At 35.0% G+C, this 14,415-nt stretch overlaps 1 protein-coding gene and 1 pseudogene across 2 annotated transcripts in view; one reads left to right on the forward strand and one right to left on the reverse strand.

Moving 5' to 3' along the window:
- SBF2 (SET binding factor 2) overlaps positions 1 to 14,415 on the forward strand; it is a 467,799-nt gene that overhangs the window by 301,658 nt on the left and 151,726 nt on the right. For both annotated transcript variants that reach the window (XM_028116744.2, XM_028116745.2), the window contains exon 16: positions 1,117 to 1,266. In XM_028116744.2, the coding sequence (XP_027972545.1) occupies positions 1,117 to 1,266 (150 nt within the window). The remainder of the gene's footprint in view (positions 1 to 1,116; positions 1,267 to 14,415) is intronic.
- Positions 9,342 to 9,766, reverse strand: LOC148162641 (large ribosomal subunit protein eL28 pseudogene; annotated as a pseudogene).

The following is a 14,415-nucleotide window of genomic DNA, read 5'->3' on the forward strand; positions in this document are numbered from 1 at the left end:
CCCAAGCCGAAGGCAGACGCTTAATGACTGAGCCACCCAGGCACCCCCAAATTTAACATTTTAAATATAATTTTCTTTAAGGAATCTAGTCAGAATAAGAAATGAATTGTAAAAATAGTGGTATTCAACTTAAATGTGCCTCATTAAATCACATTTTCTTGCCTTCTTTAGGAAAATGTGTTAAACATAATGTAATCTTAGTGACTCATCATAGCTCTGAACATCTATTACAAGAGGCTAAAGCATGAAGAGAGTAACATTTTTACCCTTATAGTAAATGACCCCAAGCCTTTTTAGGTTTTGACTTTTTTTTTTTTGGTTTTCATCTTCTCTTTTGCTTGAAGTGTGATATACTTCCTTTTGCTTTTCTTGCTTTCAGGTTTTACATCCTGTTTCTTGTATCTGCCTATAATATTGTTATACTCTCAGACTTTTTCCCTTCCTTCTTATTTGCTCCTTTATTCTATATTTTTTAGGTTTTCAAAGTTAAGTAAGCCTATTATTATTTTATATAAAGTACATTAACTAGGCTCTAAATGGTAAACTGGGAGAGACATTCTTCTGGGTGATAAAGTGGAAGAATTTTAATGCATAAATCTAGACATTTCTGTTTGTTGATCTGAGTCCTTTTCCCTTCTTTATTATGATATTGAAATGAGAAGAGGAGATGTAGAATTTTCTAGTCATAAATTAAAATTGACTAGTGATTAAATAACTTAATAATTTAAAAGAATAAAATCACCTGTGTTTCTTGTCATTTTAGTTTTTCCTTCTATTTTTGCCACAGAGATGTGGCCAGTTATTGGAAGAAGGTATCTAAGTGTCATGAGTGTTTTGGTAACCAAAGTTTTGTTGAGTTTTTTTATTAAGTGAAGTTAATGTTTTTTAACTTATTACATAAATCAGTTCTTATTTTTCATGGTGGCTTACAAATAAAAATAACGATAAACCCATCTATTTTATAATTGTTCTTAATAGCAAATCCACTCTTTTCTGGAAGTTTAATTCTAATATCTTTGTTAAATGGTTTATAGGGTGCCCTTGAATTTTCACTGTGATTGAATGTTGTTTTTTTCCACTGATACCTTTCGTTCACTTCTGCTTCTCTTGCCTTAGACCCTTCCAGCTGCATTGAGAGCCCTTAAAGGAAAGGCAGCAAGACAGTGTCTCACTGATGAGCTGGGTTTACATGTCCAGCAAAACCGGGCTATTTTAGACCATCAACAGTTTGACTATATAATAAGGATGATGAACTGTACTCTACAGGTAATTTTTATTTCTTTCAGATTATTCCTAATATTTGAGAATACTTTTTATTTTTCCAGGAGATTCTGTAATTATTGATATCTCAAGTTCTTGTGCCTTCCACAGTGAATAGGATGAAGAACCAATATCCATACCATTTCTGTCAGAAACATTTATTACTTGGCATAAATATTGAGTTTTTCATACTACTGTTGTTTTCTCTTGAAAAATACTAGGGTAGAGAAGCCTGGATGACTCAGTCAGTTAAGCGTCTGCTTTGGCTCAGGTCATGATCTCGGGGTCCTGGGATTGAGCCCCACATCGGGCTCTCTGCTTAGCGGGGAGTCTGCTTTTCCCTCTCACTCTCCCTCTGTGCTCTGTCTCTCTCTCTCTCAAATAAAATAAAATCTTAAAAAAAAAGAAAAATACTAGGTTATTTTGTTTTTTAAGGAAACTTTCTGAAAATGAAAAATGAAAAGTCATCTTTATGACATTCAGTTTTATGTTACTCAATGTTAGATTATTTAATAATTAATTTTAATTATTCATTTCAGTCAGTTTTTAATTGTACTCTTAAGGTAGAGGGTAATGAGTGATGGATAATTCAAGTTATAAATGAATTACTTAAGTATCTACTAAGCACCATGCATAAAGGTCAAAAAATACTTCTACTTGGCATCAAAATATATATATTATCTTACAGAAATAAACTTCCCATAAAATAGTGAAGACAATTTAGGAGAAGCAAATAATCTGATTTCTCCATCCTGTCTCACATGTTAGATATTTTATGACATTGACATCATATTCTTTACAAGTGATACAAATACTATTTCTCAAACTTTTTGCACGAGGAGAAGAATGTAATTAAATATTAAGAATTCAAAGACTATCTGTGAGACTCTAGAGAAAGTAAACAAAATGCATGTTAAATTCTGTTAGATTGGAAAATGAGAATTACTAGGTATAATTAATAATAAAACTTATGGGTGAAAGAAGTCCTAATTAAATGGAAAGATACACCATGTCCATGAGTTGGAAAACTCAATATTGTGAAGATATCAATTCTCCCCAAAATAATCAATAGAGGCAATGCAATTTCCATCAGAATTCCAACTAGAAGAGCAAAAGCCTAAGAATTACGAACATATTCCTAAAACAACAACAACAACAACAAACTTGGGAATTGGTCCTGTCAGATATCAAAAATTAGTTTAAAAGAAGACATATAAAGAAAGAAAGAAAAAGAAAGAAAGAAAAAAAGAATACATACAAATGGCCAAAAGGTACCTGAAAATGTGTTCAGCATCACTGATCATCAGGGAAGTACAAATCAAAATCACCATGACATACCACCTCACATTTGTTAGAATGGCTATTACCAAAAAGATAAAAGGTAAGTGTTGGGAAGGATGTGGAAAAAAGGGAACCCTTGTGCACTGTTGGTAGGAATGTAAATTGATACAACTGCTATGAAAAACACAAAATTAAAACCAGAACAAGTATATGATACAACAGTCCCACTTCTGAGTATATCCAAAGGAAAACAGGATATTGAAAAGGTATCTGCACCCCCATGTTCACTGCATTTTTAACAATAGCCAAGATATGAAAACAACCTAAGTGTCTATCAGCAGATGAATAGGAAAAGAAGATGTGGTATATATAAGCAATAAAAGTATTCAACCATGAGAAAGAAGGAAGTCCTGCCATTTGCAATAACATGGATAGATATTGAAGGCATCATGGTAAGTGAAATAAGCCAGGCAGAGAAAAATAAATACTGCATGGTATCACAGATATGTAGAATATTTAAAAAAAAAAAAAAGTCAAACTCTTAGAAACAGGGTAAAAAAGTAGTTGCCAGGGCCTGAGGGGTGGGGGAAACAGGGAGAAGTTGGTAAGAGGTGTACACTTTTAGCTATTTGCTGGCTAAGTCCTGAGGATCTAATTTAAAATGTGGTGACTGTAGTTGATAAAACTGTATTATGTACTTGAAATTTGCCAAGAGAGTAGAACTTAAATATTTGTACCAAACGTCAACAACAACAACAAAACAGATAAATATGGAAATCCTTTCACGATGTATGCTTAATCACCACCAGGTACACTTGAAATATTTTAACATTTTATTTATAAATTTTACCTCAACAAAACTTAAAACAATTTTTAATTAGTTTAAAACTGCAGTAATTAAGACAGTGTGGTATTGGCACAATCATAAAGAGATTGACCAAAAGAACAGAATATAGAACAGCATTCATAAACGGATGATCACAGATAATACACAGAGGTACACATATATGGGAATGTGACTTATGACAAAATTGTCATTTCAGATCAGTGACAAGAGGATAAAAACTTCAGTAAATAGTGCTGGGACAATTAGGTGACCATGTACACAAAAAATGTACAGATACCTCACTGGTGTATGATACCACACTATACATTAAAAGCAGTTTCATGTGGACTAAAGACTTAAATATGAAAAGCCAACCTTTACAGTTTTTCAAACAATCTTTAAAGGAGATATCCTTGACTTTAGGGTAGGGATAGATTTGTTAAACAAATCACAAATAGTGCTGATTAAAAGAAAAGATTGATAAATTTGACTACATTAAAATTAAGAATATAGTCTGTGACCCAGTGATTCCACTCTTAGATGAGCTCTTACCCATATACCAAGAGACATGCACAAAAATGTTCATAGGAACATTGTTTGAAATAGCAGAAAACAAAACAACTAATATGCCAACCAGCATTAGAATGAATAAATAAATTGTGCTTTTTATATTAGAATATTTTTTAGTAGAGAAAATGAATTGTAGCTACAAGGAACAATGTAGATGAATCTTAAAGAAGATACTTCTGCACAAAAATAAAAGGACAATCCAATTACAATATGGTTCCATTAGTATAAAATTTAAAGCATGTAATATATTATTTAGAAATATATAATTTAGGGATACAACATATATGGTAAAACTATAAAGAAAAGCAAGGCAGTGTATACATATATTAAATCACCACATTGTACCCTACAATTTTATTTCTCAATTACACCTCAGTAAAACTAGGAAAAAAGGAAATCAAGGAAATAATAAAGAAAATATTGAAGAAAATTACCTTGGAGGGACAGAGAGGAAGGGCAGGTGACACAGAGATCTTCAATGGTAATGGTAATACTCTATTTCTTAAACTAGATATATGAGTATTCATTGTGTCATTGTTCTTTATAACCTTGTAACTTATAAACCTTCAGGTCGTAGGGTACTGCTATTAGATTTTTTTTGCAGGGCTTATTTTTCTCTTCAAACTCATTTCAAAGGATATCTTTCTCCGAAATTCTAACTTAAAATCTAGCATAAAAAATGCAATCTTGTAACAAGTACTCTGTAGTTTGTTTAAGCAAATTGACAAGACAGGAGATGATTCACCTTTACTGGAAGACATTCTTATTTTTAAAAGTATTTTATACTAGCTATAATAGTTTATAATAATAGCAATAATTAAAAGAACCTAAATGTTTACCATTTGGATATTGATTAATTTAATTATGTACGACTATTTGGAATACTGCTCAGCTACAACATAAAAAGAATAGATCTGTAATATGTTCCCATATGGAAAACTTCTATTATATATTGCTAGGTAGGCAAAACGGAAGTAGATCTAATATGATTCTATTTTTGACCTAAAATTACACATGTGTATTATAACATACTAAAAATTTAGAAGCATATTTGCAGTAAATCCTAAATAATAGTTACTTCTGGTGTATGGATTAGGCACGCACACACACACACACACACACACACATGCTTAGTTAAATTATATAAAACATAAGCATATATTTTATAAATTAAAAAAAGATTCTTTTTGTAGGAAGGACATCATTGAGCACCTTTATGAGAAGAATAAAACATAATAAATTTGACCTAAATAAAGCCACGTCTTTTGTTACTTTGCTATATTTATAGAGAACAAACGAATTTGATTAACAGATGAAGGTCTCTAGAAGCCCTAAAGTTAGGTAATTTCTTGGTACCCTATGACTGCTGATAAAACTACAAAAACTATTTTAGGAAGCTTTTTTTCCATTAGTACCTTCTGTGCTGTTTATTAACTTAGGAATTAAGTTTTAAGGTTTCTTTAAATTTAATTTTAGCATACACCAATTAATCACTTATAGAAGAGCCAGGTACCCTCAGGCTATGAATATTTTCCTTTTTCATTTGAATAATCATATTTCTGGGGAGAAAAAGGCATGGATGTTTTTTTCTGCTTTCAAATACACCTGGGCTAAGGCACTTAATATTTTTTAATGCAGTATTTCATAAGTACATAAAAATGGATCCTGTCTTTATTCCAGCACATGCTGTTGTTTAACATTATATAGAGGCTCTTCTCAGTTATAAATGGGCTCACATGTGATATTTTTATTTTAATGGGTTATTTATTACTAACTTGGGATTTGTTAGTATTTATATTCTTGTTGCAACAATGTTACTTGTGGGGATTTAACGTGACATTCTGAACATTTTTTACAAAAGCATAGAGTTTCAAGGCAGAGAGGCCAAACATCTGTGTTGGTATTTTAAGAAAGAAACCTCAACTAAGTGAACTAATTTTTAGCTAGTGATTCAACAACTTTAGTAATTTTTGCTTTTCGTGATTTTGAAGTTATTCTGTCCTTCTCTGTCCTCAAGGGAAAATAAAGTGGAACATGAGTATTATAGGGGACTATTTTATTTATTAAGTTCTTTCAATGCCAAGGAAATTTTTTAAAGGACTGGTTTATAGAGGTTATAGATTATTCCTATGTATCATCTCATTTCAAATAACATCATATTTGGGGTGTTTTTATAACTGAGATTATTATAAATCTCTCCAAAAATATCATGGCCTCAACTCTTTTCATTTTTAGCAGAGACATGATTAAAACTTTAGCAGATACATGATGTCAAGATTGTAGCTAAAATTTTTTAAAGATTTTTGTTTATTTATTTGTCAGAAAGAGAGAGAGAGCACAAGAAGGGGGGACAGCAGGCAGAGGGAGAAGCAGGCTCCCCAGTGAGCATGGAGCCCATTGCAGAACTCGATTCCAGGACCCTGGGATCATGACCTGAGCCAAAGGCACTTAACTCACTGAGCCACCCAGGCGTCCCATTGCTGAAATTTTTTAACAATAAATTAGAATTAAAAAACCCAGTGAAGTCCTCCATTTTCAGCATCATAAACAACCGCATGCTAGAGAAGCCCTCTCACTAATGTAGTAGAAATAGGTCTTAGAAAAATTGTAAAAAGAAAAAAATTTAAAAAAATACCCATGTGATTTTGATACATTGTTTCTCCTAAGAAGAGAAGGAAATGTCTAACAAGCCCTTCTTCTATTCTCAGGAAAAGGACAAATAGGGAAAACCAAATTCTGGGCAGTTAGCAGTTGGGAAAACCAAATTTGTGAGCACAATTAAGCACTGGCCTCTGTAGGAGAGCTGTTTAAACCTGAGAGTTTTGCATTAGTCTGGGACATTAAAAGAGAAAATAATCCCTATTCAATAGTAACATGGCCCTCAGCCTTGCCTCTAAAAGAATCAATTGTAAATCCTTTCTGGAAGAATGCAGCCCCAAATTAGGTAGTCAGGATTCCCACAGATTAAATTCAATAAAATATGAACTCATTATTTTAAAGTGATTGAATACCAAGGAAGTTAGCCATTATGAATTAATGTCAACAGATACAACCAACAACAGATTTGCACTCTCCACGACTATATTTTGGGATTATCCAACTTGAATATATAATTAAAATATTTAAATAAATAAAAGATGGAGTACAAAATAAGCCAATAACCAGAAACTAACAAAAATGGACAGCTGAGTTTATATAATCACTTAAAATAAAAATTCAGAGGATGTGGAAAACTCAATATTGTTAAGATGTCTGTTCTCAGCAAATTGATTTATAGGTTGAATGCAATCCCAGTCAAAATTGCAACAGACTTTTCGATAGAGATTGACAGCTGGACTCTGCAATTTATATGGAGATGCAGAGGACTGGTCAAAAAATCTTGAAAAAAGAACAAAATTGGATGACTTACACTACCTGATTTCAAGACTTATCAACCCACAATAATCAAGACACTGTGGTACTGACATAAGCACCAACAAATAGATCGGTGGAAAGAGCACGCAGAAACAGACCCACATTTATGGGATTTTTGACAAAAGCACCAAAGTAACCCAATAGGGAAAGGGAAATTTTTCCCACAAATAGTAGTGGAATAACTGACTATCCCTATGGAAAAAAATGAGTCTCAACCTCTATGTCACATCAAACACAAGGATAACTTTGAGTTGTACAGTATAGATCTAGACATAAAATTTGAAACCATAAAGCTTTTAGGGGAAAACACGGAATAGTTTCATGACTTAGGAATAGGCAACAGTTTCTTAGATCACAGAAAGTGATAACCAAAAAAGGAAAAAAAATGAGCATTATACTTTATCAAAATTAAAACTTATGCTCATCAAAAGACCCCATTATGAAAATGAATAGGCAAAACTGGGAAAAAATATTCCCAAAATATATATACATATATATTGCAAAGAACTGGTATCGTGTTTATATAAAGAGCTCCTACAATTTGAGAAGCGGAACAAACCAATTTTAAAAAATGGAAAATTTAAACAGATACTTCACAAAATAATATGTGACTGGTCAATAACCACATGAAAAAGGTCTCAATATCATTAGTCATCAGAGAAATGCAGATTAAAATCACTGTGAGAGACTACTATATAACCCACCCATATGCTAGGATTAGACTGACAATGCCAAATATTGGCAATGTTGTAAAGTAACTGGAAATCTTATACTTTATTGTTGAGAATGTAAACTGTTACAGTCACTTCAGAAAGAGAGTCTGAGAGAGTCTTTTAAAACTAAGCATATACAGGGCGCCTGGGTGGCTCAGTTGGTTAAGCAACTGCCTTCGGCTCAGGTCATGATCCTGGAGTCCCTGGATGGTGTCCCGCATCGGGCTCCCTGCTCGGCAGGGAGTCTGCTTCTCCCTCTGACCCTCACCCCTCCATGTGCTTTCTCTCTCTCTCATTCTCTCTCTCTCAAAAATAAATAAATAAATAAATAATCTTTAAAAAAAAACTAAGCATATACATAATAAAATAAAATTTAGAAAAAAACAAGCATATACCTATCCTATGATCCAAGAATTTCATAATAATTGATGTCTGCTATTTACTTTGAAATGTACTAAAATAATATGGATTAATGGATAGATAAATAATAAAGCAAGCCTAGTAAACTGTTCATGATACACTCTAAGGGGAAACATACAGGTGTTTCAGTGTAAAATTCTTTCAACTTTGATATATGTTTGAAATTTATTGGTATTAAATAAGTAAACAAAGAAATACATAATTACAAAAAACTCAGTGAATAGGTTAAACATCAGTCTAGATACAGTGAAAGAATTCTAGTGAACTGGAAAATACACGTGAAGCAATTACACATAGTGGAGCAGAGAGAAACAGGAAGATGGAAAATGTGGAAGAGAAGATACAAGGAGGGGAGAGTGAAGTGGTCTAATACAATACTGTTCCAAGTGCTAGTCTGTGACAAGATAAGGAACTTGTGCTGGGATGCAAATCAGTGACTTTGTTTTCACTGAGAAAGTCTTACTATGAAAAAAACAAAAAACAAAAAGTAAACTACTAAACATTGGGCTTAGTGTGACTTCAGCTCACGGTTGTCAGTATCTCAGAAAGTAACCAAAGATCCTGCCTTATTAAAGAAGAGAGGCTTCAAAGTCTAAGCCTCAGATTTTGTCAAGGCTGAGAATTCCAGACACCAAGAAAATGTTTTCATAAAAATTCATTGGTTGCTGGGTAGATTCTTATATTGGGCTCTTAGGCTGAGGACTCAGAAAATAGGAAACCACAGAGGAGTTTAAAAGTATGAGAAAAAAAGGCTTCTATTCTGGAGCCCCAAACTTCCACATCAGATTGACTTAATCTAGATTTTTTTTTCTGAGGTGGTTGATACCTTTATTGCTTTGGAGGTGGAGGGCAGGTGCTCAGGAGCTCTTGGGGTGGTTCCGGTTCTTCACCATTGTAAGCTTCTGGCTGTGCAGGATGGTGCTGGCTCTGTGAATGGCATCCATGCACAGATCTGGGCAGTACTTGTTCTTGAAGATCACGTGCATGATGCTGCTGAGGGTGGCCCAGGCATTCTTGTTAATGGCGGCTCGCACATAGGAGGTGGCGGGTTTTCGCTGGTATCTCTACCATATGACCACCACTACGCCTTTGCCCTTGGCCATGGGCCCACAGCCTTGGGGTGAATCAGCCTGTTGCAGTGGAAGGAGTTGTAAGCCTTCAGGTTATTGGGCTCGGTGCTGTATGTCTGCTTGTTCCTCTTGATCCAAAAGCTGGAGCAGTTCCCCACAACCATACATTCTGGTTGGGTGGGTGGACATGGTACAGCTCCACTCACTAGCATGGCTGGAGGTAGAAAGAGCAATCTACAAATTTTTAAGGACACTCATGCACTGTATGTATGTATGAAGTAGCAAATTTGGGGATTTTGTTAAGTGCTGTGGTCTGAATATGTTCTCCCAGATTCATATGTTGGAGACTTAACCCCTAAGGTGATGGTATTAGGAGGTGGGGCTTTGGGGAGGTGATAAGATCATGAAGATGGAGCCCTCATGAATGAGATTAATACCCTTATAAAAGAGAGTCAACAGAGCTCCCTTTGTCCCTTCCACCATGAAAGGATATAAAAAGTCTACAACCTGGAAGAGGGCCCTCAGCAGACCATGCCGCATCCTGATCTTGAACTTCCAACCTCCTAAACATGAGAACTAAATTTCCATTGTATAAACCACTCAGTCTATGGTATTTTGTTACAGCAACCCAAAACAGACTAACACATTAAGAGTATATTAATCAGTAGAATACATTTTACTTACCAGGGTAAGTTTTTTACTTCCTTTTTCTCTTCTCTTCCTTCATTTACTGATTTCTACTCTATACTAGTCTCTATACTAGATATGGAGATACACTTCATACTGAAGTGATTAAGATATCCTGGTTCTTAAGGAGTTCATAATCCAGAAGGAAAATCTCACAGGTAAATATATATAATATAGTGGGATATGCACTGATAGAGATTAGTGTAAAACTCTGAATGCTATCAAAGGATTACTGGATTTTGAGTGGGAAGGACATGGTTACAGAAGGCATTTGTCAGACAAGAATTGAAAGGGAAAGTATTCCAGATAGAGGAAGTTGTTAGTAGGAAAACAAATATAGAAAGGGCCTGTGTTTTTGAAGATTGAAAAATATTTCTGTGTTGCCAAATGTAGGGTAGAAAGATGGTGGGAGATGAGAGAAGTAGGTAGAGTAACTTCTGGTTAAAGTGAACAGATTGAATATGGACATTTAACTTCAGCTACCGCCCAAAACTCCAGTAAAACAAAAGCAAAAGATTTTTTTAAATGTAGAAACCCACAGGCAAAGCAGGAGAGGAGACAAGAGCAATGACATTTTGGATACTGGAAAGCTGCTGTTGAATGACTTTATTTAGCAGACTCAAGACCGCCTTTTCCTAACTGATGGTTGTAAAAGCCTTGAAGCAGCCCAATTTGCAGAACTGCAAAAGGCTTAGGGATTGGGGACATCAAGTAATCTCTGAAAACAGGAGGTTTAGGTGGGGCTAAAACATTAAAAAGAGGATTTGTTGAAAGTCCCCTTAGGATGCAGTTGGATTGCCCTCCTAGAAAATTTTTCAGTTCTGTGTAAATAGCCAACTGCCCCTCCTTTACCCTGGTAGAAGATTAGAGGTTTGTTTGTTTGTTTGTTTGTGTATTTATTTTTTAAGAGAGAGGACATCACTACCCTGGGAGACACTAGGTCTAGCTGAGGGGAATTCTGGTTTTCTGCAAACAAGGGAGTTAAGTGAATGCCAAATATTGAGAATACCAGTAGACTTTCTGCCTTCAGCTCCCAGAACTCTGGCAACTTGTTCTCAAGTCAGAAAAATGGAAAACAGTTCTTTGAGAAATGTGAACAGCCAGAGAAAAAGATTTTACTAAAGATACTGAGATTAGGAGTTTCTCATCCAAATAGCTCAACCAGATCATGCTAAAATGGAGCTTACAGTCAGCAGGCTTCACCATGTACACATTCTTTTTATTTTGTCATTCTTTGCTTTACCTTGTGTGGAGTATGAACTAAGCAGAAGGACCCCTAAAACAAAGTTAGTACCTATACCATTGTTCCCCAAATCTGCTTTCATTCCCCACTCTCCCTTGTGAGAGAACCATCTAGTCATCATCCGTAATTGTCCTGTCCTTCTTCTTGGGTACATGTATCACTCTGTTGGCCTCAGACAACCTCAGCTTTCTTCTGGCTCTGAAACTGGGTTAGCCACAGTCACTGCTACCCTCTGGAAATAGGCCCAAAGAAATGAAATAGTTTTCCCAAATCACAGAGCTCATACATCAAAGAGGTGAGTTCTGAATCTAGTTTTTGTTTTTTGTTTTTATTCACTCTGTGCCTTTAGCTCACCGATGCTGTGTTCTTCAAAACACGATAGGTGGCAATTAGATGCTCTATAGCTAAATTTAAATTTAGATCAGAAGCCTGTGTTCTGGAAACTTGTGGATCTTTTTTTTTTTCTTCCATTTTTGAAAGTAACAGTTGCTATAGAAAAACTCAACCTGGGCGCCTGGGTGGCTCAGTCGGTTAAGTGGCTGCCTTCGGCTCAGGTCATGATCCCAGGGTCCGGGGATCGAGTTCTGCATCGGGCTCCCTGCTCAGCGGGGAACCTGCTTCTCCCTCTCCCTCTGCCTGCCTCTCTACCTACTTGTGCTCTCTATCTCTCTGTCAAATGATTAATTAAAAAATATTTAAAAAAAAAAACTCAACCCTAACTGAATTAAAACAGACTTTGTATTGTTCGTTATTGTACACCCAACATCCAGAATGGCACCTGGTGCACAGAAAGTATTCAGATATGTTTGAATGTATAAATGATAATATAATTAATTTTTTCTAAGTACAATTTTTTAATAAAGATAATTACAAAAGATGGAAAAATCGTTCAGAAAGGCCAATTACTTCTTTAATAGATGAGTTTTTTGATATAATAATTCACATCGATTTTAAATACTATCACATAAAGCATGGTGAAGAAAAGAAATTTTGCTTTATAATTAGAAAGCTCACAGTAAAACTTGCCAAGAAAAATAAAAACAAAAAAAGCCATTTTGAAAATAAATACAGCCCATGCCGAATTAGTATAAAATGAAGCCAGAAGTCTTCAGAAAGAAAAAATTTTTTCTTCCCAATATTTTCTCACTCTCTTATGGTTTCTGAGATTGGTGAGGGTTCAAGGCTTGAGATTCAAGGGTTGCTAAGCTGTTCTGATTTAGCACTTTTAGTATCTATTTTTTCACCCTATTGTCCTTGGATTTGGAAGCAGTAATTATTGAAATAAGATTCCACTTTTCTAAGTTACTTATTAAGGAACTAACTTCCTTGTTTACAATTTTGAGTTTCAGATTTAGGAGGAAATTTGTTAAGAAGTTATTTATTCTAACAGCTGTAAGGTTCAGGTCAAATCTTTACCTACCACTATTCAACCAAGATCATTGATGAGAACTTATTGATAAATACAGTGGAAAGTTTTCAATTCTTATCTTATTTGACAGTTGGTAGCATTTCATGATGCTCTTTACAAAACCTTCCTCCCATATCTTTGATAATATTTCCCCTGATTTTCTACTTCTTTTGAATTTCTTTTTCAGTCATTTTGATAGGGCTTCTCTTCCCTCAACCTTGCAAATGGTGATGTTCATTTTTACATCTTTAGATACATTTTTAGATTATCTGCCAGTCCAAGATTCTCCCAGGCAATCTTACTCATCCCCATTTACCATCTTTTACTTATGCCCTCCAGATTTGTATCTCAAGCCCAAATCTACCTCTTAAGTTTCAGAGCTTAATATCCTGCCGGTTATTGTCCATCTGTGCTTGAATGTCCCAAAGCTATTAGATGTTATGGTCCAAACTGAAATAATAATCTTTTACCCCCATTTCCAGCTACTACCCACAAACTCTTCCTATTGAGTTTCCTACTTCAACAAATGGCACCAATAAGCCTAAAACATGGAATTAGACTTTCTCTTAGCTTTATCCTCCTATCTGTTCAGCCACTGAGTCCTGTATATTTTACTTTCTAAATATCTCTCTATTCCATCTACTTTTCTCTCTCCTTAAATTCCAATATCCTGATTTAAGTCACCAACATTTCTTATCCTGTTACTGCACTAACTTAACTGGTCTCCTTACATCCATCCTGACCCATCCTCCTAGCGTATCTATTTCCTTTCTTTACCAAAGTGCTATTTCTATAATTTGACTTGGATCTTGTCACTTCCCACCTTAAAATCCTTTCCCTTTGCATTCAGAGTAAATTCTAGTCATATCTTGGCCTGTGCTTACCTCTATAGCCTCATCTTTCACTGCTGTCAGTCTTCTGGCCTTTGCATATCTTATTGCCTTGGTTTGGAATTCTTTCTATTCCCCACTCCCTCATTCATCCCTTTCACCTAGCTAACTCCTACTCATCCTTTCATCTCAGTTTAGATGTCACTTCCTCCTGAAAGCCTTCCTCAGCCCATTAATTATGGATTGGTAGTCACTTCTGTGTGCTTCCACTGTATGTCATACTGCCCCCATCCTATCCATCATGACCCTGCCGTTGTGCTTATTACAAATAATGAAACTGCCTGTTTTGACTTCTCTGTATGTTCCATTATATCTGGTATGAAGTAGTTTCTCAATAAAAGTTTGATGAATGAGTAAATGAATAAGTGAATGTAATATAAGTAGCTACTTACCTCAGCTAATTTGAATTTCAGTTTTACACAGTTTCTATCCATACACAGGTTTATAGCTTTTACCCTTCTTGGTTATACAGTAGGTTTCCCCTTATGCACAGTTTCACTTCCCCAGTTTCAGTTACAAGTAGTAAGCCACAGTCAGAACCCATTGATCCTCCTTCTGTTTATTCATCGATAGGTCAGTAGGTCAATAACAGCCTGACGCTGTGTCGCAGTACCTATGTCATTCACCTCAGTT

This window comes from Eumetopias jubatus, unplaced genomic scaffold (assembly GCF_037043125.1).
Source record: "Eumetopias jubatus isolate StellerSeaLion01/CBP00866 unplaced genomic scaffold, mEumJub1_p1.0 scaffold_13, whole genome shotgun sequence".
NCBI lineage: Eukaryota > Metazoa > Chordata > Mammalia > Carnivora > Otariidae > Eumetopias > Eumetopias jubatus.